This window comes from Panthera uncia, assembly GCF_023721935.1.
Source record: "Panthera uncia isolate 11264 chromosome C1 unlocalized genomic scaffold, Puncia_PCG_1.0 HiC_scaffold_3, whole genome shotgun sequence".
Lineage (NCBI taxonomy): Eukaryota > Metazoa > Chordata > Mammalia > Carnivora > Felidae > Panthera > Panthera uncia.
Genome location: NW_026057584.1, coordinates 92,767,660 through 92,795,233, shown reverse-complemented (window position 1 = coordinate 92,795,233; position 27,574 = coordinate 92,767,660). Strand labels below are relative to the sequence as shown.

At 45.1% G+C, this 27,574-nt stretch overlaps 1 protein-coding gene across 1 annotated transcript in view; it reads right to left on the bottom strand.

The window, feature by feature from the left end:
- Nucleotides 1-964: 964 nt before the first annotated feature.
- The window catches only part of LCT (lactase), a 47,906-nt gene continuing 21,296 nt past the window's right edge, over nucleotides 965-27,574 (bottom strand). Inside the window, exons 9-19 of the mRNA XM_049615275.1 lie at nucleotides 24,872-25,517; nucleotides 19,388-20,938; nucleotides 18,447-18,715; nucleotides 13,976-14,266; nucleotides 11,161-11,359; nucleotides 9,655-9,857; nucleotides 7,459-7,568; nucleotides 4,719-4,853; nucleotides 2,894-3,117; nucleotides 1,858-2,088; nucleotides 965-1,241 (exon numbers count right to left, since the gene is read on the bottom strand). Of these exons, the coding sequence (XP_049471232.1) occupies nucleotides 1,021-1,241; nucleotides 1,858-2,088; nucleotides 2,894-3,117; nucleotides 4,719-4,853; nucleotides 7,459-7,568; nucleotides 9,655-9,857; nucleotides 11,161-11,359; nucleotides 13,976-14,266; nucleotides 18,447-18,715; nucleotides 19,388-20,938; nucleotides 24,872-25,517 (4,080 nt within the window). The 3' untranslated portion in view covers nucleotides 965-1,020. The remainder of the gene's footprint in view (nucleotides 1,242-1,857; nucleotides 2,089-2,893; nucleotides 3,118-4,718; nucleotides 4,854-7,458; nucleotides 7,569-9,654; nucleotides 9,858-11,160; nucleotides 11,360-13,975; nucleotides 14,267-18,446; nucleotides 18,716-19,387; nucleotides 20,939-24,871; nucleotides 25,518-27,574) is intronic.

Sequence of the window (27,574 nt, the reverse complement as noted above, 5' to 3'; positions counted from 1 at the left end):
GCATCTCCAGCATAACATGGACTAGCTGTAATAGGGGGTATTTACAAGCCAAGTAAAGGGAGAAGTGTTTTGGGGATTCAGGGAAGCTGTGCTGAGGGAAAAATGCATTATTTGCACTGAGACTTGAAGGCATTTCAGGAGAAAGGGCATCCTAGGGAGAAGAATGCTATTTGCAAATACACAAAGGAAGATGAGCTAGTCAAGGATTTACACGAGGTTCAGAATTATCACAGATTGAGAGAGGAAGAAAGGAAACAGGCTAAGTGAACCGAGGGCAGATCACCTGGGCCTTGTAAGCCATACTTGGGTCCTTAGAAGTCGTCCTGGACAGGGGAGAGACAGGAAAGACAAAAAGGTGGCTATGGTGGGATAAAGGATCATTCAGAGGTCATCTTTTTTTGTATGTTAGGGTCTCTGCCAATGGAATATATAATGTAAGCAGAAAGCCTTGATCTAGTGGAAAAGCTTAGAAGCCCCAGAGAGCTTGTGTGACTGCATACCTTCTGTGGAACCTCCCCTCTCAAGGAGAAGCAGCCATAGGACCTAGGACACAGCTCACAGTACCATTTTTCTTTTCTGAGCAACACAAGGTATGAGGCTGAGAGGGAGTCTGAAGACAGGTCAGGAGATGACCTTGCAGTCCATCTACACAGTGGAGTTGATTTCTTGTTTAAAGGACTGCTCTAGTTTTTACTCATATTTCCACCTTTAAAGTTTCTGAACCTTAAAACAGCCCAGTTAAATTAAGTGGCTCACAGACCCACCAGATGAGTTCAGTGCCTGCACCTCTGCATGGCTCAGGGTCTTCAATACCTTAATGAATTCCTGATCCTGGGACAGGATGCAGATATTTCCATTTTCATTAGGGACTGGAGAGCCTTCAAGATTAGTCTCCAACAGTGCAGAAGGCCTTCATGAAGAAGTCTGCTATGGGCAGAAGATCCTAAGGAGTTTTGTGGGCAGCGAAGGCATACAAACTAGATTTGTTTTGCAGAACTGGAGTAGGTGGGAACTCATGGGTCAGAATGCAGAAAGAGTGTTCAATTCCTGTTGGCCTGGTTGTGTTTTCCCTTGCTTGGAGCGCTTACAGTACTTGTATGACAGAAATGTCACACAGCAGACGCCAAGAATCACAAGAGAAAAGAGTACATACAAAGCTGTTTGGGCTTCCGTCACACCTAGTGTTAACCCCAGGAACTGAACTTCCTCCTCCTGCATGGGGCTGACGGTAGGTCCAGCATCTAGGAGAGGACAACAAAGGGCAGATGATGTAGTCATCAGATCAGTGTTAACCTTTATTAAGCACAAGCTAGATCCTTGGAATAGATAAGTCACACAGGTGTCCAGAGTGAGCACATTGCTGAGGTGATGGGATGCGTCCCTTTCACTGAGTTACTGAACCTCTGAATGAAGTAGTTGTATTTTTTAAAAATCTGTGAACAATTAAAATGGATACTTATCTCTTTCTTTTCTATAGTAATTTATGCTTTTTCAGTCATCAAATATTGGGCCTCTACATCATGCCAGGCACTGTTTGCAATCATTGTATTAGATTCTCCTGTCAACCTGGTGGCATGTGCCTCGTTTCTTACCTAAGGTCTTGACACAGTTAGTGGTAGGGCTGGGACAAGAATCTAGACCTGCTCTTCCTAGACCAGGGCCTACTTTCTAGGTAACATTAACCCTGAGTTCCTTTGTTCCATCCTAAGAATGTCTGAAGCATTAAAAAAAAAAAAAAAAAATACTGGTCGAATGAATGAGGGGAATGGAAAGGCAGAGAGGAGGGTAGAAGAAAATAGACCAAAAAGCCCCACTAACCCTCTGGCTAATTTAGTCCCTCCCCGAGCCACATCTCACCTTCTGGCTGGAGACAAGGGTGTGGCCCCGCTGCAGGGTTAGGGAAGCCGTTGCACCGGACTATAGAGGCGAAGAGCTTGGCTGATGCTTTTGGGATCCTTGGCAGAGAAGGGTCCGTGTAGTTCACAAAATGCAGACCAAACCTCTCTGCGAAGCCTGTGGCCCACTCAAAATTGTCCATCACACTCCAAACCGTGTATCCTCGAAGGTCCACCTTATCCTGCACAGTTGCTTAAATGCAGAGGCCACAGCATGAGCTTCCTTCCCTTTGTCTTACAGGACACCATTCCGCCCAGCCTACAAAAGCCATGCCTGCCCACGACTCGCCCACAGTCCCCACTTGCAGGTGCAGGTCCTCTGTGGATGGACCTACAGAGCCATCAGCATGTTTCCAGAAAGGCTCAGCCCTGAACGGAAGTCAGGAACATGGGTAGACTACATTAATCCTGCTGGGTCCTCTGTGATCCTCTCTGTCTCTGCATGTGGGGATACCAGTCTTGGGCAGTGCCTTAGAGTGTTAATACTTCTTCCTAAAGAAAGTAAGTGGCTCTTGGAAAAGATTTTCACTGGAATAGGACTTTCTGTTTGTTTCTACTGCTGCAGTGCTCAGTGTCTTTGACTCAGGGTTAAATAGTCCCTTGTCCTAGTCCCATCCCAGGTGGTTCTGTTGAGCTGAGGGTCTCAAACTTCTGCTTGGGGAACAGACCCGACAGACACCCCGCCCGCCCCCAGCCTACTCCTCCTAGCCCCTGCCCTCATCAGAGCGCTGCTGTTCAGGGACGATCCAGCAGGGAAATGACCCTGGCCAGGAATTCAGGCCTCACTGTATCTGGCTACTGGGTTTGCTTGCTGAGCTTAAATCTAGGAAGGAAAAGACTCGGAGTGTAGCCTCAGAGAAAAGTTTAAACCCAGCAGGAGTGAGAAGCTGCCTGTCATGACAGGGTCTCATGAGTGCAGTACTCCTCTCACTGCAGACATTAGCACGTGTTTCCAACAGTGAAAGGTGCACATGGAGGAAGGGATAGGCCTGCCCTACCTTTGAGCGCCTCATTGATGTAACTGCGGAGGTAGGAGATCCTTAGAGTGTCGTTGAGGTCAGTTTCTCCACGTTGAGACACTCCATTCTCTGTTACGTAAATTAGGGGGTTGTTGTACTCCTCCTTTATCCAGTTCAGTATCTTCCTAAAGCCAAAAGGTGTCACCTTCAACCAGAAGGAGCCAGAGTCTGGCCAAGAACGATCTGTGATGGAGGCAACTCCTCTATAGGTTCAAACATGAGAGATTCGGTGTCAGTTTGTAAATCCCAAGAGGCCTTTGGCACAAAACACAAAACAAGATTTATACTAAGAAAAGCCTTAGGTTTAGTCTAGACTTGAAAATCATAACTAAACCTAGAATAGTCAAATTGCCTCATATTCTCCTAGTTGTACTGCTCAATGCCCGTGTGGCTTTGACAGGCCATGTCGGCTCTGTTTCCACCTGTTCAGAGAATGGTCTCTACTCATGGACTAGACCCTCTGTAGGCGCTCTGTTAATAGACCATACTTCACAACAGATGTGAAAGGTCTCTGGGGTTCCCTGATCACAATCTCCAGTGGGATGTGAATGCTGTGTCAGGAGAGAGAATGGGCTCCCCCGAGTCAACTACATCTAGTCAACACCACAGGTGTGGCCACAAGCACCAACAGTGTGTGTGATGTGACAACAGGGAGCAGACAGGCTGGGACCTGCTTCCGATGCCCAAGACCCTGCCTCTTTTCAGTGATGAGCCAGGTGAGGGCAACAGATTGTGCTAAAGGAGCATTTGCTGGGGGAAACACAGAAACTTGAACGTCTCCAGAGTCATACATTTCAAATAAGGACCAATTATTTGGATCTTCGTGTCCAAATCCTTCAGAAAAAAAACACAAAAACATAGTCTTAATCAGTAACTGAATTTATCTTGCTCAGCCAAACTGGACCCGGGACATTTCATCCTGGGTCAAGTGCAAGGCCTGATGAGGCAGCAAGAGTCCAATGGGTGCTCAGACAGGGACCAGCAGGGGAGTGTTCTCAGCCCCCTCAGCAAGAGACTCTGGGGGTTGCAGGATGCAGTGGGGCTGTAGCTGTTTGTTTTCAAAGAACCTGGATGGATTCACAGCTGATGGAAACATGCTTGTTATAAAAGGAATAAAATAGGGGCACCTGGCTGGCTCAGTTGGTGGAATTTGCAACTCTTGATCTCAGGGTTATGGGTTCGAGCCCCATGTTGGGTGGATATTAAAAATAAAATCTTAAAAAAAAAAAAAAAGGAACAAAAGAGTATATACATATAATCCTGGCTTTTGGTAATATATTTTTGTGCATAAATATTACCAAACTATATATTACTCATGGTTTATAATATATATACTTACATATTATATTTATAAAGAGAAAAAGAGGTCATATACCTCTACACATACACCTCTCCTTGCTTTCTAATGTTTCCACTGTGACTGTATAAGGCAAAAATAACCCTTTTGACCTTTACCCCGAAAAGGGAAAAAAACACCTTACTATTATTTTGACTTAAATACATCTGGCAAGGGAAACAAACTTGACAATAGAAGCAAACCAAGGGAAAGAAAATCGCAAAATCTTGAAAACGTTTGAAAGAAACTCCAAGCATGTCTGTCTCCATGGGAAGCACCCTGGAGATCCTAGCTGGTATTACTAGCAGACTGACAGGTTTCATTAAGTATCACAGGAGTGGACTCCTCTTTAAACCCCAGGGTGTATGGCACCAGGAGGCGGCTTTCTGAGGCTGTGCAGTAAGGGCTGGGCAAAGGGGCACCTGTCGTCTCCAAAGATAGTTCTGTGTGCCCTGTTGGCCAACTTACCTGTCTGCATCAAAGGAAGAGATCCAAGAGGCATAGTCAAGGTTGTAGGCCAGGACAGTGGTGTAGTGATTGAATCCAAAAAAGTCATAAGTGCCATTGATCTTCCTCTTCTCACTTTCCGTGAACTCTGGGAGCCTGGTGGGAAGGAGACATTGAGAGTGTGGGGCTCGAGCATCATGCTTTGGGAAGAGAACGTCCTGGGGGAGGGTTGGGGGAGCACTCTGAACTACAGGCCTGGTGGTGACGAGGGGGGCAGCTGTTCAGGAGCAAGGAGAGGTCCTTCCAGCCGCTGCTGAAAGCACCTGAGGCTCCTCCCTCCAGACCATAAACCTGCAAGACCCTCCTCTTCCTGTTGGCCAAATGAAAATACGCATGACCGGGGCACCTGGGTGGCTCAGTCGGTTGAGCATTTGACTTTCAGCTCAGGTCATGATTTCACAGTTCATGAGTTCAAGCACTGCATCAGGCTCTGTGCTGTCAGCAGAGATCCTCTGTCCCCTTCTGTCTCTGCCCATACCCTATTTGTGCTCTTTCTCTCAAAAAAACAAAAAACAACTACCAGTGACCATTTTACAAACCTTCCTTTCAGGGTCAACCCCCTCTCCCCCATGGACATTATGTACATACATGTACACATACATGGATACATTTTAATTTACTTCAGAAATTAACATGCAACTTTGATATTTACCATCTGAGATAAAATACCATCTAAGATACTTACTATCTTTGAAATCAAGAACATGTCTGAGATAACACCCCTTGAGACTAATCCTTGATGTTCTCAAGGTTATAGTATCTTTTGTAATTTGTGTTTCCATAATCTGCCCTGAGTTTCTCTGTTGTTTTTGTTATGGTTTGTTTAGGCATGCCTCTTTTCTCCAAAGTCCATCCTTATTAGCAGGGGAAATATTTTTTAAAATTTATTGAACTTTTGAGAGTTAGACTTTTATGCTCACATGATTTTACTTTTTTTTTTTTTTTTTAACATCTGGTGGAGCATTTTCCACACGTACTGTAGGTACTCAGAGACTTTTTACAAGATGTGACTAACATGCATTTGGGTGCAGCACCGATAGATTCCTCTCAGCCGAATCTGATTACTTACGTGCTCTGACAGGGTAACACTGGGGCTGCTAATTTAGGATGCTAGCTTAGAGATGACCCTTCTTGGGCACCTGACACTTTCATCCTAAGATTTGTGCTACCCTGTTAACCTAGTAGATCAAAACCTTCCCTCCCTGGGGTTTCTGAAACACTGGGAGAAAATTAAAGCCCAAATCCCTCACCCCCCTCACTCTCTTGCCCAGGAGCCAGTAGTGACTCCTTAGGGTTTGTGGCATCAGCGCTGAGCCCCTGTGTCTGGCCTCTAGGCCCTCTGTTCTGTGGCCTTGCCCCCCACCCCCACTGCCACTGGGGCCAGTCCCCCCAACTCTCAGCTGCAGGTACCCCACTCATTCCCTCTGGGCCAGTTCTCACACCCTTCCCCTCAGATGGAATGCCCTTTGCTCTCCCACACGCTATTCATTGTTGAGGCCCAGCTTAACTGATGTCCCCCCTTGTCCACAAAGTCTCCTTATCCTACTCGGCCTGCCCAATCTCCTCTTCTGAGTTTTCTTTGCATGAAGAAATTAGGGAAGAGAACTCCTTGGAGTGGTCAAGTCACCGTCTTCCCAGCTGGCGTGTCGGCAGCTTGAGGAGCCAGACTGAGAAGCCTCTCCTCACGTGGACCTTGCTGGGCCTGACCCTGACCTGGGCACACAGTAAGTGCCCAGCAAAATCGTGTTGATGGACTGGAGGGCTGACCTGCTTGTTACAGACCAGAGTTGGCAGATCAGACCTTTAGCCACAGCCTGCTCAGCAGGCTTGCCCCCACCAGGGCAGGAGTGCATTGTGTGGATGGGGACTGGGTTGTGTAACCTGCACAGCTGGGCTACATAAGGGAAAGATGAACAGGCTAGGTTAGGAATTCATGCTTCTTGAATTGCTTTTAGCCTCCCCTGCTCACGGTCACATAAGTTCCCTTGGAGATTGAGGGTACATTCCCATAAAGCCAGGTCACTCCGTTCCTCTCCACACACACCTCTAATCCCAGCCAGATGACTCTCAAACCCAGAGGGTGGGCCCTGGAGTCAGCCTGGTTTCAAATCCTGACTCCATCACTTCAATAGCTGGGTAATCTTGCTATGATCTTTGTGCCTCAGTTTATTCCTCCTTAAATAGGACTAAGAGCGCCAACAGAAGGATAAATGTTAGGTGTTGATGTTGCTCTTACTCCCTTGACAGAGGAGTGGTCCAGAAGTAGCACATCTTTAGTGCAACCATCGGAACCTACTGGCCAAGTGACAAAAAGCACATGCCTGGCCATCACCCACTGCTGCTCACATTCACTGGTAAGGTGATGATCTAGTAAACAGAGAAATTCATGCTTGCAGTGAGGGAGAGGGTAGCTAAGCAGTGGGGGCCTCTGGGACACATTTCCTGGCTGTTCTGCAGAATAATAATCACATCTACCTTTTGTCAAACACGTAGCAAAGCCCTGTCCTTGGCTGAAAGCTTCACATACACGATCGTGTTCGGTCTTGCCAGCAATCAGGGAAACTTAGAGATACAGTAGCTCTCTGACCCCAACAGCCACACTCTCAACACTGAGCTGCCCACCTGGAGCCTCAGTTCAGCATCCCAGACCAGACTTCCTCCTGACCCTTCCCCGGCTGAGCATGTGAGCACCAGGACCTACCGAGACTTGCTGAGGCCTGCGGCCAAGCTCCTGTCACGGATCCGTGTCTTCATCACCTCGTTGTAATCGCCATTCTTGAAAATAGGATGTGCAAACCAGCCTCCCATGAACTGTAGGTGGGGTTGGGGTGACAGCCTGGCATTAATGGGGTGTGGGGGGCACACCTGGAGACAGCAGCTTCCCTGCCCATAAGTCACTGACCTTGGAACCACCCTCCTATCTCCCCAATGCCCAGTCTTAAACCCGCATCTCCTCTGTGGCTGCATGCACGTTCCAGCTTAAATGGAACACATCTTCTCACTTGCTACAGCCCCTTTGGGGGCAGGGCTGCATTCTCAACCCCTGCAGCTCGAAGGGCGACGCACTTCACTTAGCACTGCCTCAGGACTCAATAGATGCTGCCTGCCTGCCTGCCCTTAGCAAGATGCTACAGAAGACCAGGAGAGACCAGAAGCCTCCAGGCTGTGGATGTCCTCTTACCGCAAATCAGGTCCTTCCCCATCATCCTGCCTAAGGATCAACCAGAACTTTCTGGGGAGGGCTGAAATTCAAGGCTTTCTTGGCTGCCCAAGGCAAAGGATGATTCTTCATGAGCTTTGGATTCACAGTCAATCCAACTTTTGGGGAACTTTTCAACCTATTTTCTTGAATGGGGTCTAGGTCATCCTTGCCCTCAGGGAGGATACGGCACACAAATGCTATGATGCTGGGGTCCTGAGAGGCTTCTTTGACCTTTCCCCATCTCCCCCTCACCTGCTGGTTGATGCCTGAAATGTGGGGTGAGGGCAGGCTTCCATTCTCAGAGAGGAGGCTTTGGAACACACACACCCTGGCAAAAGAGGCTTCGCACACTCTAGGTAACAAGCCGTTCCTTTCCGTGGAAACTGATTTTACTATGGTGTGTGTGTATCATGGTCCTGGGCTGCATCACAGTTCACCGACACGCGGCTCAATCTAATGAGATTAGAGCTTAGTATTTCCTGAGGTTCGGGGTTTTGATTTCAGAAAAAATGATTGCTTTAATTTACCAGTTTTGTGACTCTAAAATGAGGGATGCATTAATTTTGTTCCAAGACTTTTTCCCCAGCTAACAAATGGGAAAATTAAGCTCATATTTGCATTCATTAATTTGATCTCTATTACCAAGTTCTCTTGTGAAAAGTCTGGCAAACCAAGACCCATATTGCCCCCTCAGAATACTGCAGTCTGCAGGCTCCTCTACAGAGCTAAAAAGTGGGGACCAGGGGCGCCTGGGTGGCTCAGTTGGCTAAGCGTCCAACTTCGGCTCGGGTCATGATCTTGCGGTCCGTGGGTTCGAGCCCCGCGTCGGGTTCTGTGCTGACAGCTCAGAGCCTGGAGCCTGTTTCGGATTCTGTGTCTCCCTCTTTCTCTGACCCTCTCCTGTTCATGCTCTCTCTCTCTCTGTCTCAAAAAAATAAATAAACGTTAAAAAATTAAAAAAAAAAAAAGTGGGGACCAGTGTGGAGAGAGAGAGAGCCTTGTTTTTGATGCTGAAACATGGGAGAGGGTGCTTTCTAATCTTGTCAGAGACACTAGCAGGAACCAAGGAAAAGCTGTGCCCTGACAAATGTTATTCTTTTCTCTCATGTCAGGGGCTCACACTGAAATAAGGATGGTCCACTGCTTACAAGTGACTCTCCTTCCTAGGAGCAAAATCTCATGACCAAAGGTGCATGTCCTTATGTTAAAATTCAGAATTGGAAGATCAGGGGCACTAATGAGTTTCACACCCTACTCAAGGAATTCTTAGGCCAAGTAAATAACATTAAATGGTGACACCTAGAGGTGAAGTGTGACATTGCAGCCCTGCTCTATCAGCTACTACAGTCAAACCAGAGATTGAAGAGCTGGCATTTCTGTTAGTTACCTTCAAGCCAGTGTTGCATGCAGCAAGGACGTGTAAAAATCATTTTTAAGACTTAAAAGAAAACTCAATCCCAAAGAACTTTGATCACAGCAAACCTATGATATGGATAGGTCATCTCTACTTCATACATGAGGAAACTAAGGTATAAAAATGGCTAAGTGATCTTCTCAAGTTCACAAAATAAGGTAACAGCAAAACAGGGTCCTCAACCTAAATCTTTGTTTTGTAATCCAATTCTATTTCTATTAGCTCACGACAGGAGGGAAAAACAGGCGAGAGTAATAACAATGACCAAAGGAAAAACAGACCTGAACGTATCTCCTGGCTGCCTCCACATCCTCCTGGTTGGAAGGGTCTCTGGGCTCAGCCCAGTCACTGTTGATGGTAATGGAAATCACACCACCTTGACTGGCACGGTACACATCATTGTACAGATGCCAGGCCTCAGCATGAGCCTTTATTAGGTTGTGGCCAACAACGTAGGGGGCAGTGCCAGGCCTAAAGGAGATTCCTGGAAACACATACATGGATGTCAATGAAGAATGAACATGGCCAAGAATATCACTCTCTGCCTATAGACGGCCTCTATGTTTGGGGGAGTGTAGGTCTGGGTGTCAGGAGGAAGGAAATTCAAATCCTGGCTTCACTTCTTACTTGCTGGCTGTGTAACTTTGGGTAATTCAGTCTTCCAGGCTCCTTCTTGGCAAAGTGAGCACTAGAGAGTTCTTGTAAGAAGGAAATGAGGTCGTGTATGTGAAGCACCAAGCAGCACTGTGTCTGGTGAGCAGACACTTGGTAAATGTTGGTTTCTATAAGTCTCCCCCAGAGAGTGGCTCCTATGTCCCAAACTACCCAGCAAAGTATGTGCCTTGGGAGTTGATATCCTGGCGGATGGGGAACTAGAGTGGAAGGAGCATTGGACAATGTAGCTGATGGAAGCAGATGACAGATTCCTTGGGAGCGAATGCTGTGAGAAAGGTCACCTCTCACGTGTTGAAGAAAGTTGAAGGAATGGTAAACCAAAGCACCAACCAAGGATCAAGGGGAGATAAATGTGGTAATGATTTGTGGCACTTTTCAGCTTTTACATGTGATCCCAAGGAATTGCATAAACACAAATTTATTTTCTTAAGCTCAGAACTAAAGAAAAGGTAAACTGGATGGTTCTAAATGTACAAGGACAGGTCCACAATCCCTTATTCGAAACCCTTAGGGTCCATATGGTTTGGAAGTACAAGGTTTTTGTGTCTTAGAAAAGTAATAAGTTGCCTATAACATGTTTACACATCACCCTAGCAGGGCCCAGGAGAGCGCTCTGTAATCAAGGAGCCAAATGTGTCTGTAGCAGAAATGTTGACACTAAGTGGGATAATGCCCATGAGCAGCCTTATATTGGTTCAAGTGAGGATGAGCTCAGATCAGCCAAATCAATTCTTGGAAACTTTTGGATTTTGAAGTTGCAGAAAACACACTGTGGACCTGTACAGCCTGATGACTAGTCCTTCCCTACACCAATTAGACCATGTCCCTGATCTCGGGAAGCTTCCCATCTGAGGCAAGTAAAAAAAAAAAAGCACAAAGAAATGAAGCTATTTGGAGAGTACTGAGATGTAAAATCCATATTTAGCAAAAAGTGGTGTCAGAAGGGGAAACCTGCTGCCTGTCAGGCAGCCTTGAACAAGAGGCAGCGATTGTAAAGCACCGCCACAGGGCTTTCTTGGCCTCCTCTTCCAGTGCCTCCGGGATTTCAAGTCTTGGTGAGACTAAGAACACCACACTCCAAAGAGCTGACAAGTTGAGCCTAGAACCTTTACCTGGAGCTGATGTCCCGTAGCCATAGCCCTGGTTAGCGATGACAAAGGGCTCATTCAGAGTGATCCAAAACTTCACCTTGTCTCCCAGCCTCTGGAAGAGCACGTCTGCATACTCTTTAAACCGCTGCACAATGGTGTCATTCTCCCAGCCTCCAACGTCCTGGAGTGCCTGGGGCAGGTCCCAGTGGTAAATGGTCACCTGTGCAAAAGCAAGACTGGCAGTTCCATCAACCTACTTTCATGGGAAATCACTGGTGCTGTTGTGCACCAGCACAAATGCCAATAAAGTGGAGAATGAATGAAAACATGAAATAGCTCACAGGTTCTTTGGGGGGGGCAGCTGTGTTGAAGTATGAGACTCCCATCTGGATCAGAGAAGCCTGGGTGTGAGTCCTGGCTCTGCCACCTACCAGCTCTGTGACCTTGGGCTCAGGCAATAAGACCTGCATGTCATGGAATCACTGTGAGGCCTATGTCATGTGGCCACTGCCCTGGCCACTCTTCAGTGTTGCTCTGGTTGCAGTCAGGAATCAGAAACGCTGCTGCTTCAGAATCAGCCTGAATAGACTGTACTAAGCGAGGCTCTGAGGCTCCAGGAGGAGGATGAAAGCATTTCACTTATAATGGGATACCCCCCATGAACTTCATCCGGTGTATCTGGAAGTTCTTCCTGTGGAGCTGGGAACACTTTGCTGGAGATGGGCCTCCAGGCCATGTCCTTGTGGCCTTTGTTGTTCCCTGGCCTTCCCCTTGATGCCCTCACACACCCCATCTTGGCTAAGCCAGATGTCCACTGTCTTCAGTCTGCGCTGGACCACTAACCATCTTTAGCCCAGACCCAGTCTCTCCCTTTGGCATGCCCTTCCCCTGCCCACCCATCCATCCACATTCTCCTCTCTATTCAGGATCCACACCTCCCTGAAGCTTTCCATGCCCAGCGCTTTTCCTTTCTTCAGTGTCTCCATGCCTGCAAGGGCTATATGATTGTTTGAGCTTGAGTTACATGCTCTCTGATGTAGTTCTGAATCGTGTGTAGTGAAGTTCATTGTCCTTTCAGGGCAGCCACCTGGCCATTTTCTCTCTCAGCATTCATGGTAGTAAGTGTTAGGTGGCTGGTTAGCTCCAACAATGTTAGCAGTATGAGGGAAAAATTCCAGATAGTACTTTATTTGGAGGGGAAAAAAAAGTGGTAATGTGGAGATCATGTTCTGGCTGCAGTATGTAATCCCAGCCAGTACAGCAGAGGAAACACACAGCTTCATAGAAGAGCGCCCTCCGGCGCTTTATCACATAGGGCCCAGGTGAAGAGGAGACACGTTCTTAGGCTCCCAAGTAAAATTTAAAAATTTTGGTGACAGCAAAGTCAGCTCTCAAGTGAGCTTCTGTATTATTACTCATAATAACTCCTGCTGGGGGGCCTGGGTGGCTCAGTCGGTTGTGTGTCTGACTTAGCTCAGGTCATGATCTCATGGTTTGTGAGTCCGAGCCCTACATCAGGCTCTTCTGTCAGTGCAGAACCTACTTCAGATCCTCTGTCCCCCTTTCTCTCTGCCCCTCCCCTGCTCATGCACTCTCTCTCTCAAAAATAATAAGTGAGAACATTAAAAAAAGTAACTCCTGGCTGCAAAACACATGCACTTTTGCCCCAGCAATTCTGCTCCTAGGACCACAGCCTACAGATAAACTTACACCCGCCCAAAATTATGTATGCCTATGGTTACTCATTGCACCATTGGTTAAGATGGCAAATATTGGAAACATCACAGGGAAGAGTGTTAATTAACAGAAAAGTAATTCAAGAAGTAAGATATAAACAATTCCACATAACTTTTTTTTAAAAAAGAATAAATAGGGAAGGTACATATGGTTGAGGAAATATGTGTAAAAAATACTGTGAAGGGGGGCGCATGGGTGGCTCAGTCGGTTAAGCGTCCGACTTCGGCTCAGGTCATGTTCTCATGGTCCGTGGGTTCGAACCCCGCGTCAGGCTCTGTGCTGACAGCTCAGAGCCTAGAGCCTGTTTCAGATTCTGTGTCTCCCTCTTTCTCTGACCCTCCCCTGTTCATGCTCTGTCTCTGTCTCAAAAATAAATAAATGTTAAAAAAAAAAATACTGTGAAGGGCTCAGTTGGTTAAGCATTCCACTCTTGATCTTAGCTCAGGTCTTGATCTCAGGGTCATGAGCTCAACCCTGATGTTGGGGTCCACAGTGGGCATGAAGCCTATTTAAAAAAAAGGGGGGGTACCTGGGTGGCTAAGCCAATTGAGCATCTGACTCTTGATTTCAGTTCAGGTCATGATCTCACGGTTCGTGGGATTGAGCCCTGTATTGGGCTCTACACTGACAGTGGGGAGCCTGCTTGGGATTTTCTCTCTCCCTCTCTCTGTCCCTCCCCTCATCTCTCTCTCTCTCTCTCTCAAAATAAATAAACATTTTTTAAAAAGAAATAAATACAATTAATTAAAAGCAAGCACCAAACTGCATGTACGTGACCGTTAGGAAAAAAGAGGGGAAAGGATCAAACACGCACACATGTATAGGTCTCCTGACTGGCCTCTGCAAAAGGCAGACATGAGAACCTAGCAAACTTGACTGCCTGTAAGGAGGGGAACTGGATGGCTTGGGGTCAGAGACTGAAGGTAAATCTTCACTGTGGACTCTTAATGCTTTTTAAATTCTGCATCATGTGAATTTATTGATAGTTCAAAAACTGAATCTAAAAAACAGCATTTTGTTTACACAGTAAAGAGCTCCCTGGCCCAGCTGGCTCCCCCATGTGGACTTGACCAATGCCCTGGCTGGGGCCCAACCTCACCTGGGGCTTGATGTTGGCAGCCAGCAGCGCGTCAATGAGCCGCACGTAGTAGTTGAGGCCTGCTTCATTGATATATTTTGTGGTTCCATCCGGGAGGATACGAGACCAGGAGATGGAGAAGCGATAGTGGGAGACAGCCAAGTTCTGCAGGGCAACCACGTCCTCAGCAATCTTGTGATAACTGTCACAGGCCACATCTCCGGTGTCATCATTTCCAACCTTCAGCGGTGTGTGAGAAAATGTGTCCCAAATACTGAGTCCTTTGCCATCTGCTCTCCATGCACCTTCGATCTCAAGATGACAAGACATGGTCAAATTAAGTCATGCAGTCTAGCCTTCACAAGTTCCTTTCTGTCAGTGGGGGAGCTGCAAGTCAGGACCCATGTCAGTGTCACTTCCTCTGGGAACCTTCTCTGGCCACCCTCTGATTTTTGGACTCCTAGAGCTTTCTGTACACACTTTGTGTCCATCCTGGCAGCGTCACACTGCATCTCACAGTTACGGGATTGCTGACTGACTTCCCATAAGACTCTGAGGCCCAGGCATCGTGACTTTCATCTTGGTGTCCCAGCACTTAATGTAGCAGTGTCTGGTATATGGCAGCTGTGCACTAAAAGTCTGAATGAACAATCACATGCCTCCAGCCCCAATCACAGTCAAACAAATACCACTGGTGCCAGCTGCGGAGGCAGAATTTCAAATCAGGACCTGGGTCACAGTTTCTGTGCCTCCTTCTTCTCCCCCTGCCCTCCCCCCGCCCCCCACCTTATAGGGAAAGTGACCATAAGCCACTAAGCAAATGCCTACTTACAGGCTTAGGTAGTATGATAGGTACAAGTTCTGTAATTTACTTCTTTTTAGTGTTTATTTATTTATGAGAGAGAGAGCACAAGGGGAGGAGCAGAGAGAAAGAGGGAGACACAGAATCTGAAACAGGCTCCAGGCTCTGAGCTGTTAGCACAGAGCCCGACGCAGGGCTTGAATTCATGAATTGTGAGATCGTGACCTGAGCCAAAGTCGGACGCTTAACATACTGAGCCACCCAGGTGCCCCTGTAATTTACTTTAAAGCAATATAGCACATACACCATGATGTTATGTGACTGGATGGAGCTAAGGTATTGCTGGCATCCTGACCAAGAACACGCACCCCAGTGTGGCCTGCACAGCCCCATGCAAGTGGGCTCAGGGCCAGCAGGAAGGTACCAGTGCAAGAGATCAGTTAATGCAGGGGGATCAAGGAAATAAGTAACCATGTTGAGGCTATTAGGAGCTAGATTTTTCACCACTGGAGAAAAGAGATATAAAATATGGGCAATGGGAAAGCTAGCATCGAGCCTGTGGATTGGATTTGGAGGTATCAGTATGAACTCATGGTTTTAAAATCTACATAGAGATAGGGGGTACCTGGGTGGTTCAGATGGTTAAGTGTCCACCTTCGACTCAGGTCATGATCTTATGGTTCATGAGTTCAAGCCCTGCATTGGGCTCTGTGCTAACAGCTCAGAGCCTGGAGCCTGCTTTGGATTCTGTCTCTCTCTCTCTGTCTCTGCCCCTTCCCCACTCACGCTCTGTCTCTCTCTCAAAAATAAATAAACATTAAAAAAATGTTGGTAATCCACATAGAGATGGGGTAGATATAGAAATAACATACAAGTGCACGTGTTTTTGTGCGTATATATGTGAATTTCCTAGCTAGAGGAATTCTAGAATGACGACACCCCAGTAGCAGTGAGCATATCCAGCACCTAGATCTTGGTTTCTAAATGCCCCTATCCAGTAAGAGAAAGGGTTCATTAGACAAAGGGATGATTACAGGGCTGGGACAGAAAAGGTATAAGCTGAGTCTGGAACATCTTGTACAAGAAAGAACTAAGCAAGTGCTCAAATAATGATGGGCCATGTGAAAAGGACACAGGATCTGGCTAAAAGGCACTCCCTATAGCAAAATGTGGAAAATGTGAACATCTAAATACATAATAATATGATAACTCACTGAATAAAATAGGACTGCATCAGGCCATACTGCTGATGCATATTTATATAGTATGAATAAATATGAGAAAAGTCAAAGTTTGACCTTTCTGTTGAATGCCCCCTGATAAATATAAGAGGAATCATGAAATTAGAAAATCACCATTTGTCACCTATCACAGTAATAACTGATTCAGGCACAAATTGTCAACAGCTGCTAAAACTAGTGGGTGAAATTTGATGAGGAAAAGGCTATTTATATAGTCTCCAAGTAGATCCCCACAAAATAATTATTATTTATAACTAAAAAATACTTAATTTTATGGTAGAGAAACTGGGTAAACACTTTCTTATTCAAGTGATAAAATCAGTTTCATATATATACTATATATATGTGTGTGCACATACACACACACAGAAAATATGGCAAATGGTAAAATTTTAACAGTTGAGAAATATGGGGAAAGGATATACAGGAGTCCTCTACTATTTCTTCAACTTTTCTCTGTGTTCAAAAGGATTTCCAAATAAAAGGTTTTAAAAAGAATGCACAGGGGCGCCTGGGTGGCTTGGTCGGTTGGGCGGCCGACTTCGGCTCAGGTCATGATCTCGCGGTCCGTGAGTTCGAGCTCCGCGTCGGGCTCTGTGCTGACAGCTCAGAGCCTGGAGCCTGTTTCGGATTCTGTGTCTCCCTCTCTCTGACCCTCCCCCTTTCATGCTCTGTCTCTCTCTGTCTCAAAAATAAATAAACGTTAAAAAAAATTTTTTTTTAAAAAAGAATGCACAATAGGGGTGCCTGGGTGGCTCAGTCAGTTAAGCATCTGACTTCGGCTCAGGTCATGATCTCACGGTCCGTGAGTTCGAGCCCTGCGATGGGCTCTGTACTGACAGCTCGGAGCCTGGAGCCTGTTTCAGATTCTGTGTCTCCCTCTCTCTCTGCCCCTCCCCTGTTCATGCTCTGTCTAAATAAACATTAAAAAAATTAAAAAAAAAAAAAGAATGCACAATCAGGTAGTATCTAATCAGGAAGGCCACAGTATAAGCCCTTCTAATCAATTCTTGATTCACACTTAACTCTTTGCTAATTAGACCACATAATGTTTCAAATGGTGACAATTGTGCCTGCTGTCTAATGAATAGAAATGGGTGCTTGCTAATGCCAGTTTAATCATTCAAGATGTGGGTTGGCTAAAAGCTTTTCAAGGACACTCCTTTTCCCTTGCATGGACAGTGTTTAAGAATCCTACAAGGTCTGCCACCTGTGCCCTAGAATGAATTCCTAACCCTTCCTGTGTCCAGCTGTAAACCTGTGGATAGTGGTTCTCACCCAGGGAATATTTTGTCCCCAAAGAGACATTTAGCAAATGTCTACAGGCATTTTTAGTTGTTACAACTTGGGGAGGAATCTGCTGACCTCTAGTGGGTAGAGGTCAGGGATGCTGCTTAACATCCTACAGTGCACAGGAAAGCCCCACAACAAAGAATTATCCATGCAAATGTCAATCAGGCCAAATTGGGGAAACCTTGCTACAGAGGACTCTGTTTGCCCACAGTAACAGTAACAGAACACTGTCTCTGAAACCCTGGCATGTCCTCAAGTGTTTCTTTCATTTAAAGTGTTGGCCAGAGCACCGAAGAGGACCAAGAATTGGGGTTTCCTCCAGTCCACAGAATAGGATACACGAACAGGTTTTGTGTTTGTACATGTAGTTAATAAATGTCTGGACATAGCAGAATTTAGTCTGAGACTTCATTGTGACCTGGTAGTGCAGCCATTTGGGAGGAGCTCACCCTCACCCCCCTCAAAAACATCTTCAGCAGCTGTGGCTGAGTAGAAGGAAACCCAAGGGACAAGCACACCCAGAGTCAGGTCAGCTCACAGCACTGACTCTGCCCAGGGTCTGCAGGGAACACAGAGCCTCCACTCCTTCTTCAAAGAAAATGAATGGAGGCAGAAGATGTAAAGCAGGGACCTCCACTAGCTGCCTGGGCAAGTGACTCTTTGCTTTTTATCTTTTTCTGTGAAAAAAGGAAAACCCTCGTATTTTCTGTATTATTGAGCTTATTTTGGCATGAATAAGGTTACAGTATGATGCTGCCAGGACATCAAAAGAAGCCCAGGCCCACGTGACAGCCATTCTGAGCAAACTGCCTGCTCGGAAGAGACTAGGTGAGAAACGAACATATTCCAGCAGACAATCTTCTGGTTTGCGGGTCTCTGCCTAAGTGTTTGTGCCCAGGTCCACCTGCTCCATTTTGCCTGCCTACGTCCCTCTCAGCATAGCCCAAGCAGCCACGAGTCTGCCTGAATTGGGGGATGTGAGGAAGCTGGTCTGTCCATGGAGAGGACCTCCCAGATTCCGTATACGGCACCCATACTTTCCTGCTGCAGGTCTGTGACAATCCCCTGTTCTTGCCTGCCCTCCTAGCACCAAGCCCACAGCCTGGCACATAGTAGGTCTGCAATAGCTGTCGTTGAACTGCCCTGAACTTCTCACCTGATATGCGGCGGAAGCTGCACTCCAGATGAAGCCCTCGGGAAACTGTCCATAGACAAACTCGTCTTCCCTGGACAGCGGCATGCCGTTGTTGGTGATGACCTCTGTGTAGTACCTGGCAGAGGCTCTTGCTGTGCGAGGCCTGTTCGTGTTATTGAAATCAACATGGTACAGTCCAAACTTGACTGTGTAGCCATTCAGCCACTCAAAGTTGTCCATCAGAGACCATGCAGAATACCCTCGAAGGTCTACACCATCAAGTCGGTAGGCTGGGAACATTCCAAAGTGAGCAGAGAAGAGCTTTACACCTGGAGGGTGAGGTTCTCAAGAACCCTAGACAAGTACTGGCACATCACTTAAGACAGTAGTCCTAAACCATTAAATCGTACCCACGATTAATGTATGCCCAGATGGACAGAGCACCTTCTTTTTTTGCCAGCACTGATGCCCTCATAGCAAGTATTAATGACCAATCTTTGCAAAACCAAATTCTTTTGTTGGGGTAAAGGGACAGGCTTGAAATCAAGAGTCTCAGCCCACTGTAGAAGTTACACATAGAAATGTGTTTTAGAGAAGAGTTTCTTGCTCTGGGGTGCATGAAACTCACCAGAATATAACATATGCACCATGTTAACAGAAAGTTATCTTTTTGTTCACTGCACTTAAAATAGAACTTGCCACATAGTAGTTGCTCAATAATGAATGGATGGACCCATGAAAATACTTGTATGGGGACTCTGTATGTGTACATCTGGGTAGATGACCATGGCTTTTTTTCAGATTTCCAAAGGGATATGTAACCCCCGACAGGAAAAGAATTATGGAGTTAGAGCCTAAGAGAGACTTGTTTATGGTTTGTAATCCACTTTGCCAAACCATGTCAGGCACATGAGATATGGATGCTGGAAGATTCTGTAAGGGGGACATGAATTCTCACATACCTTTCAAAGCTTCATTGATGTAGGTTTTGTGGTAAAATATCCTATCAGTATCTTCCACTTTTGAATTTGTCAGCCCCACTCCATTTTCAGTGATGTAAATGGGTATGTCACCATACTCTTCCTTGATCCAGTTGAGCAGTCTTCGTGTCCCCCAGGGTGCAGCTCTGTTTATTGCTGTGGAAGGCCATGAAGGGTCCTCCTCCTTGGTTGCCTCCTGGTCATCTTCATAGGAGGGTGGGTTTAACCTGGGTGTTTTGTGCTGCACAATTCTGGAGGAGTAGGTGTTGAGGCAGAACACGTCAGCTGTGGCCCTGATGTACCTCTTCTCTTCCTCAGTGAAGCTTGGCAGGCGGGAGGTGGCTAAGTGTTGAAGCTCACTCCTGTTCCCCACTTTCCACTTCATGGCATCGGGATAGTCTCCGTTTCGGAAAATGGGGTGGGCAAACCAGCCCAGTGAGAACTGCAGCACTCGGTCAGCTGCCTCCACATCCCTCGGGATCTCAGGGGACTTGGGCTCTGCCCAGTGTGCACTGAGGCTCAAAGAGATGACCCCCTTCTGTTCCTGCCTGTATTTCTCATCGTAAGTGTGATATACTCTGGCATGAGCTTTGATGATTGCATGGCCAATTCTGTAAGGTCCCCAGCCTGGGTCTTTCACCTTTGGAGGAAAATCCCCTGAGCCATAACCCAACCATGCCTGGTATGTGGGCTCATTAAAGGTCATCCAGAACTTGACTCTGTCCCCAAAGGTCTGGAAACAAAAGTCTGCATAGCTGTTAAACAACTCAATCAAGGAAGGATTTTCCCAGCCTCCAATATCCTGGAGGGCCTGGGGCAGGTCCCAGTGGAACAGTGTCACCATGGGAGAGATGTTGCTTGCCACCAAGCCATTGATCAGCCTGTTGTAATAATCAACACCGTGTCTGTTGATAGAACTGTTTCTCCCTGTTGGGAAAATCCGAGACCAGGAGATAGAGAAGCGATAGGCCTTCACCTTCAAAGCTCGAAGCATATTCAGATCGGCATCCAGTTGGTTATAGCTGTCACAGGCGATGTCTCCAGTGGCATTGCCTTTCACATTGCTCCCTGGTGTGTGGGTGAAGTTATCCCAGATGCTGGGGCCTTTGCCATCAGCATTCCAAGCTCCTTCAATCTGATAGGCTGATGAGGACACGCCCCAGAAAAAGTCCTCTCTGAAAGTACCATGGTAGAACAAATCTCTTTCAAACTTGGGTTGGTTGGAGAACTTTTCCCAAACTACTTTAGCTTTGGAGGGCACATCAGATGGAAAAGTGAAGGCTCTGATTTTACGTGGGAAGTTTGCTAAACTGGGTGGTGGCAGTCTCTTTACTGCCTTGGGGAGGAAACCGTTCTTTTCAATGATGCTGGTGAAAAAGTAGGCAGATTTCCTGGGAGTCCTTGGCTTGCTGCTGTCATTGAAGTTGACATGATACAGTCCAAACCTCTGGCTGTAACCAAAGGGGCCTTCAAAGCCATCCATGAGGGCACGAGCGATGTAAGATCGAACATCCACTAAGTCCTCCTTGATAGCTATGGAGAAAAACAAAACTTTGGATTATTTTCAAGTCTCTATGGGGCATCTGGGTGACTCAGTTGGTTAAGTGTCTGACTCCTGATTTTGGCTCAGGTCACAATCTCACAGTCAGTCAGGAGAGAGCCTCCTGCACCCCACCCTTGGGCTCTGTGCTGACGATGGAGCCTGCTCTGGCTTCTTTCCCTCTCTCCCTCTCTCTCTGCCCCTCCCCTGCTTGCACTCATGCTTTCTCTCCCTCTCTCAAAAAATAAAAAATAAAAATAAATAAAATTTAAAAAAATAGTCTCTGTTACTGATGTTGCTATTTAAAGGTTTTCCTTTTCATATGCACGTTTTGGAGGGGATTTAGGTTACCCCAAAAATGTTAACCCTTTTTCCTCAGAATGAATAAAAGAGAATCCACAAGATGCCCACGAATCATCAGGCCACATCTATGGTCATAAACCTCAATCCAGAAGGCCATCCCTGCCTCAAAATGAATACAAGCATGTGTCCCATCTGCTACTATCAGGATTCCTTGTTTTTTTATAGAATGCATAAATCATTTAATATTTAAAATATACTTTTGTTTTTCCTTATGTCTAGCAATACTGACATAAAATGATCACACATCCCCTCTTAAAAAAGAGAAATAACGCCTACAGTAAGGTATTTCCTGGTACAGTGAGCTGAATGGTGGTCCCCAAAAAGATATGTCCAAATCTTAACTTGGTACCAGTTAATGTAATCTTATTTGGAAAAGAAGTCTTTGTAGATGTAATTAAGTTAAGGATCTTAAGATGAGATCATCCTGCATTAACTGGGTGAGTCCAAAATCCAATGACAAGCATCCTTAAAAGAGAAAGATAGAAAGTCTCCACGAAGATGGAGGCAGAGATTGGGGCAATGCAGCCAACAGCCAAGAAATGCCTGGAGCCACCAGATGCTGAAAGAGGCAAGGAAAGAGTCTCCTCTGGAGACTTCGGAGGGAGAGTGGCCCTACCAGCATCTCCATTGTGGACTTCTGGCCTGCAGAACTGTGAGAGAATAAAAAAAGGCATCTAGTGAGTCAACCAAAAGCCAGTGTCAAAGTAAAGCAATGGCTTTGGGCTCAAACTGGGAACCAGCAAAGTATTAAGCCCTATTTTTATCAGATTACACAGCCTCTCAACAAACATTGACTATATAAGAGGCTGGCAATTCATTTATTTTATATAATTCACTTATTCATTCAATGAATAATTTAGTAAACACCTACTTTGTCCCAGGCTGTAAAAGGCTCTAGAAACAAAAATGAATAGAAGCTTCATAGGTTAGTGGGTATTGATGAGCCAGTGATAGAAAGGCCTGTAGTTTCACTCACTGGCTGTTTGGGCACACCATGTAATCTCTCAGAGCATCAGTTTTCACAATGGTCTCATGAGGATGATCTCTGCTCCTATTTTCTGCACAAGGCTGTTTCAAAGATCTCTTGAGATAATGTCCTAGAGGGATTCCAAGATTGTGAAGATTACATAATTGTACCCTTGATGCTGAGAACACAAGCAAAGTAAAAGAGAGGGTGTCTGGCCTCATGAACACTGAGGCCTCCACTCCCTAAGGTGTCTCCATTCCTAACTGCAGTGCCCAGGGTAGGTATTGCTAGTCAACTCTTTCTCTCTGAATCTACGCAAGGCCTTGAAATCTTCTCAGAATAGCCCTCTAGGCAGGTGACTAGCCATATATCACTTGATTAGTGCTGATATAGGAGATGAAAATTATTTGCCCTTCCTTTTTACTTGGAATAAAAAGACATATGGGGAAAAGATAGTCTTCAACAAATGGTGTTGGGAAAATTGAACAGCTACATGCAAAAGGATGAAAGTGGACCAATTTTCTACACCATACACAAAAATAAACTCAAAATGGATTCAAGACCTAAACGTGAGATCTGAAACCGTAAAAATCCTACAAGAGAGCACGGGCAGTAACTTCTCTGACATCAGCCATATCAACATCTTTCTAGATATGTGTCCTGGGGCAAGGGAAACAAAAGCGAAAATAAACTATTGGGACTACATAAAAATAAAAAGCTTTTTCACAATGAAGGAAACAATCAACAAAACTAAAAGACAACCTCTGGAATGGGAGAAGATATTTGAAAATAACATATCCAATAAAGGATTAATATCCAAAACATATAAAGAACTGATACAACTCAACACCTAAAAAAAAAATAAACCAAGTAAAAAATGGGCCAAAGACACAAGCAGACATTTCTCCAAAGATGACATCCAGATGGCCAAAGGACACATGAAAAGATGTTCAACATCACTAATCATCAGGGAAATGCAAATCAAAACTACAATGAAATATCACCTCATGCTTGTCAGAATAGCTAAAATCAAAACCATAAGAAATAATAAGTGCTGGTGAGGATGTGGAGAAAAAGGAGCCCTCATGCACCATTGGTAGGAATGCAACTTAGTGCAGTCACTGTGGAAAACAGTATGGAGGTTCCTCAAAAAAAATTAAAAATAGAATTATGATGTGATCCAGTAATTCCACTACTGGGTATTTACAAAGAATACAAAAATACTAATTTGAAAAGATATAGGCACTCTGTTTACTGCAGCATTAATTACAATAGCCAAATTATGGAAGCAGCGCAAGTGTCCATCAATAGATGAATGGATAAAGAAGATGTGGTATTTATATATAATAGAACATTACTCAGCCATAAAAAAGAATGAAATCTTGTCATTTGCAACAATATGGATGCATCTAGATGATAAAATGCTAAGTGAAGTCAGAGAAAGACAAATACCATATGATTTCATTCATGTGTGGAACAAACAAAACAAATGAACAAAGAATAAAAGAGATAAACCAAGAAGCCGACTCTTAACCATAGACAACAAACTGATGGTTACCAGAGAGGAGGGGTGGAGGGGGGTGTTAAATAGCTGAAGGAAATTATGAGTACACTTATCATAATGAGCACTAAGCAATGTATAGAATTGTCAGATCACTATATTGTACACCTGAAACCAATATAACACTGTGTGTTAACTATACTAGAATTAAAATAAAAAAAATTTAGGTGTGCTTGGGTGGCTCAGTTGGTTATGATCTCACAGCTTTGTGTCACGTCATGATCTCATGATTCATGAGTTCGAGCCCCACATCGGGCTCTGTGCTGACAGCTCAGAGCCTAAAGCCTGCTTCGGATTCTGTGTCTCCCTCTCTCTCTGCCTCTCCCCTGCTCGTGCTCTGTCTCTCTCTCTCAAAAATAAACATTAAAAAATATTAAACTCTCTTTCTCTCTCAAAAATAAATAAATATTAAAAAAATATTTTAAAAAATTTAAAAAGACGTATGAAACTATGTTAGGTAAGACTGGTGCAGTAGATATGAATTAATGGGATCAAAGTGAATGATGTGGAATGTAGATTTTATAGCTGACTTACGGAGATGGAGATGAATGTGGCCAGAACAACGAGGGAAGATTTAATGGGTTGGAGTCCCTTCCTATAATGCCATTGGCATCCTTTATTACAATTTTCTGTCTGTGGCCCTCTGTAAACTCTGAGAGTCCTATGGGAAAAGATGATATTTGCTCAATATTTTACCCTTACTGTCTTGTGCAATGTGCGGTACATAACAGGCACTGAATAAATATTTGTTAAATGAATGTGTTAAAAGATGATGAGTTTTTGATCAATGGATAGGACTCAAATGGGCAGAGTGTAGGAGGCGGCATTATAGGGAATAAGAACATAGGAACAAACACTTGAGGCTTCTGGGGGAAACAGCTAGGAGGCTGATATGAAGGACTCATGCTATTACTACTAACACTACTTTTTGGCTTCATTTTCTTAGGAGACTGTCTTTGTCTCATTAAACAGAAATCTGAAGACTTGGAGAAGTACCACCCACCTTCCAATCACCAGCATATCCACCATTCTTACCTTTGAGCACCTCATTGATATATTTATTGAAGTAGTCTACTCTCAAGGAATCCTCAAGGAGATCTTCAGTCTCCCCTATGGGCATGCCATTCCCAGCCAGGTAGATCGGAACTTTTCCTCTTGTGTATTCCAAAGATACAAACTGCAATAGCCTCCTTATACCCCAGGGCACCACATAAATCCAAGGGGATGAGGTCTGGGGCCATGCAGGGTCCACATGCTGGGAAAAGCCTCCAATGGTGTCATAGCTAGGGATGCAGGAATCTTGTTGGGCCGTGCTGATAAGGCGAGAAGTGTAATGAGACAGACCCAGAAAATCAGCAGAGCCTTTCAGGAGTTGCTTCTCTGCCTTGGTGAACTCAGGGAGCTGGACCACAAGACTGGGGCACTGTTGGTTCATCTGTTGGATTTGGGCCTTCAGGGCAGCAGGGTAGTCTCCATCCACAAAGATGGGGTGTGCAAACCAGCCCAGCATGAAGTGCAAGAAGCGTTCAGAGGCACTCAGGTCCTCAGGCCTCTTTGGGGACAGAGGTTCTGCCCAGTCTGAGTTCAACACAATGCCCACACGTCCCTGCTGCTGTGGACGATAGTAGCTATTATAGTGGTGCCAAACTCTGGCATGAGCCTTGAGGACCAAGTGAGCCACCTTGTGAGGAAAAAAAAGAAAGAAATACAGTGCTTAATAACAGCTAATAGCAAAGCCAACAACAACCACAAGCCAATAACAAGTCTACAACAACAAGTTAATACGAATGTCAATAATGTTACCAATGTTAATAAAATAGCCACAATGAAAATGTCCACATCAATAACAGCACCAATGTCAACAACATCAGGAAGTCATCAGCAAGTCAATGCCAATATCAACAAGTCAACAATATCAAAAAGTAGTTAAGATTGGTGCTAACAATGTCAGTAAATCAACAACATGGACAATGTTGACATCAACATCATCAACACCAATGCCAGCAATATCAACAGCCAATAACATCAACAAGTCAACATCACCATCAACAGGTCAATAGAACCATATTTTGCAGTAAAAAATTGTTAATGAATTCTCTCATAAGCTCCTCCCAACAGTCTTGTGTGACAGTATAATTATTATTACCACTATACAGATGAGGGGAACAAGATCTAGAGAGGTGTAGAATGTAAGAAGCCTGACTCTGCCTGTATTGTCCCCCATGATGCTATTCTGACTTTGTTCTTAGTAAGTGCTTATTGAATAATTCATCAACAATGAATTTGGGACGATCATTTTATTTGACACAGAAGGGATGGGACAATTCTTTCTAACCTACCTGCTCTTTCCACTTAATGAAATCTAGGAAGAAAACCCATGACCAGGAATCTCTTTGTAGACTTAACTCAAGGTCTTACAAAAGTTAACAGCTTTCCTTGGCAGAGTGCCATGGGAAAACGGGCAAAAGCAGGGTGTCTGGAGTGTAACAAACCTAGACTTAAATCTTGACTTTGTCACTAACTTGCTTCTCATTCAGTTTCCTTGTATGCAAGAAGTGGTAATTATGCATTCATTTAGGAGGACTAAATAAGATCATGTATACAGAGCACCAAGCAGACACTTGGGGTGTAAGAGGGAGATTGCTATTGCTTATCATCCTTTCCTTTTTCATTTTTATCATCTGAAGATAATGACACTTACTCTTGAAGACTTTCAGATCAAAATATGCCTTAGGAAGTCAAACTCCTCACTGCTTCTCATGTTGCAAATGTTAATCCTTAACAGGGTCCTAAACTCCAATGGTAAACTGTGCTTTTTTCCAAAAGGCAGGAATGTGTGCCTTCTAACTGAGTCAGCATCAGGCAGGGGGCTCAGCGAAATATGAAACAACTAGCAAAACCAGTCATTGTGGCCATGTAAGAACATGGAAAGGTGTTAATGACATGTCAGATAAGAAATGGGCACTAGGGTGATTATGACAGCCAGTGTGGGTTCAATCATCATAACAAATGTACCATGCTCATGGGGGATGTCAATAACGGGGGGAGCTGTGCACGTGTGGGAGCAGAGGGTATATGGAAAATCTACGTTAACTTCTGTTCAATTTTGCTGTGGACTTAAAACCACTGTAAAAAATAAAGTCTACTTGGGGCACCTGGGTGGCTCTATCAGTTAAACATCTGATTCTTGATTTTGGCTCAGGTCATGATCTTATGGTTTGTGGGTTTGAGCCCTGCATTAGCACTGTCAGCATGGAGTCTGCTTGGGATTCTCTCTCTCTGCCCCTCCCCCATCTCTCTCTCTCTCAAAATAAATAAACATTAAAAAAATAAAGTCTACTTGAAAAAATGTACTAAGGGGTGCTTGGGTGGCTCAGTCGGTTAAACGTCCGACTTCGGCTCAGGTCATGATCTCACAGTTTGTGAGTTCAAGCCCCGCGTCGGGCTCTGTGCTGACAGCTCAGAGCCTGGAGCCTGTTTCAGATTCTGTGTCTCCCTCTCTCTCTGACACTCCCCTGTTCATGCTCTGTCTCTGTCTCAAAAATAAATAAATATTAAAAAAAATTTTAAAAAGGCACTGAATTTAGTGCACTCTGTAAGTACACTGTGAATGCAAGGACTGGAAGGACATATGGGCAAAATTATGAGTGAACCGTTTTCTTTGCAATCTTCCCTTAATGGTATTATAATGTTTTAACTAATAAATCAAAGCAAGAACTGAAGGAGAAAGGTGGTGTG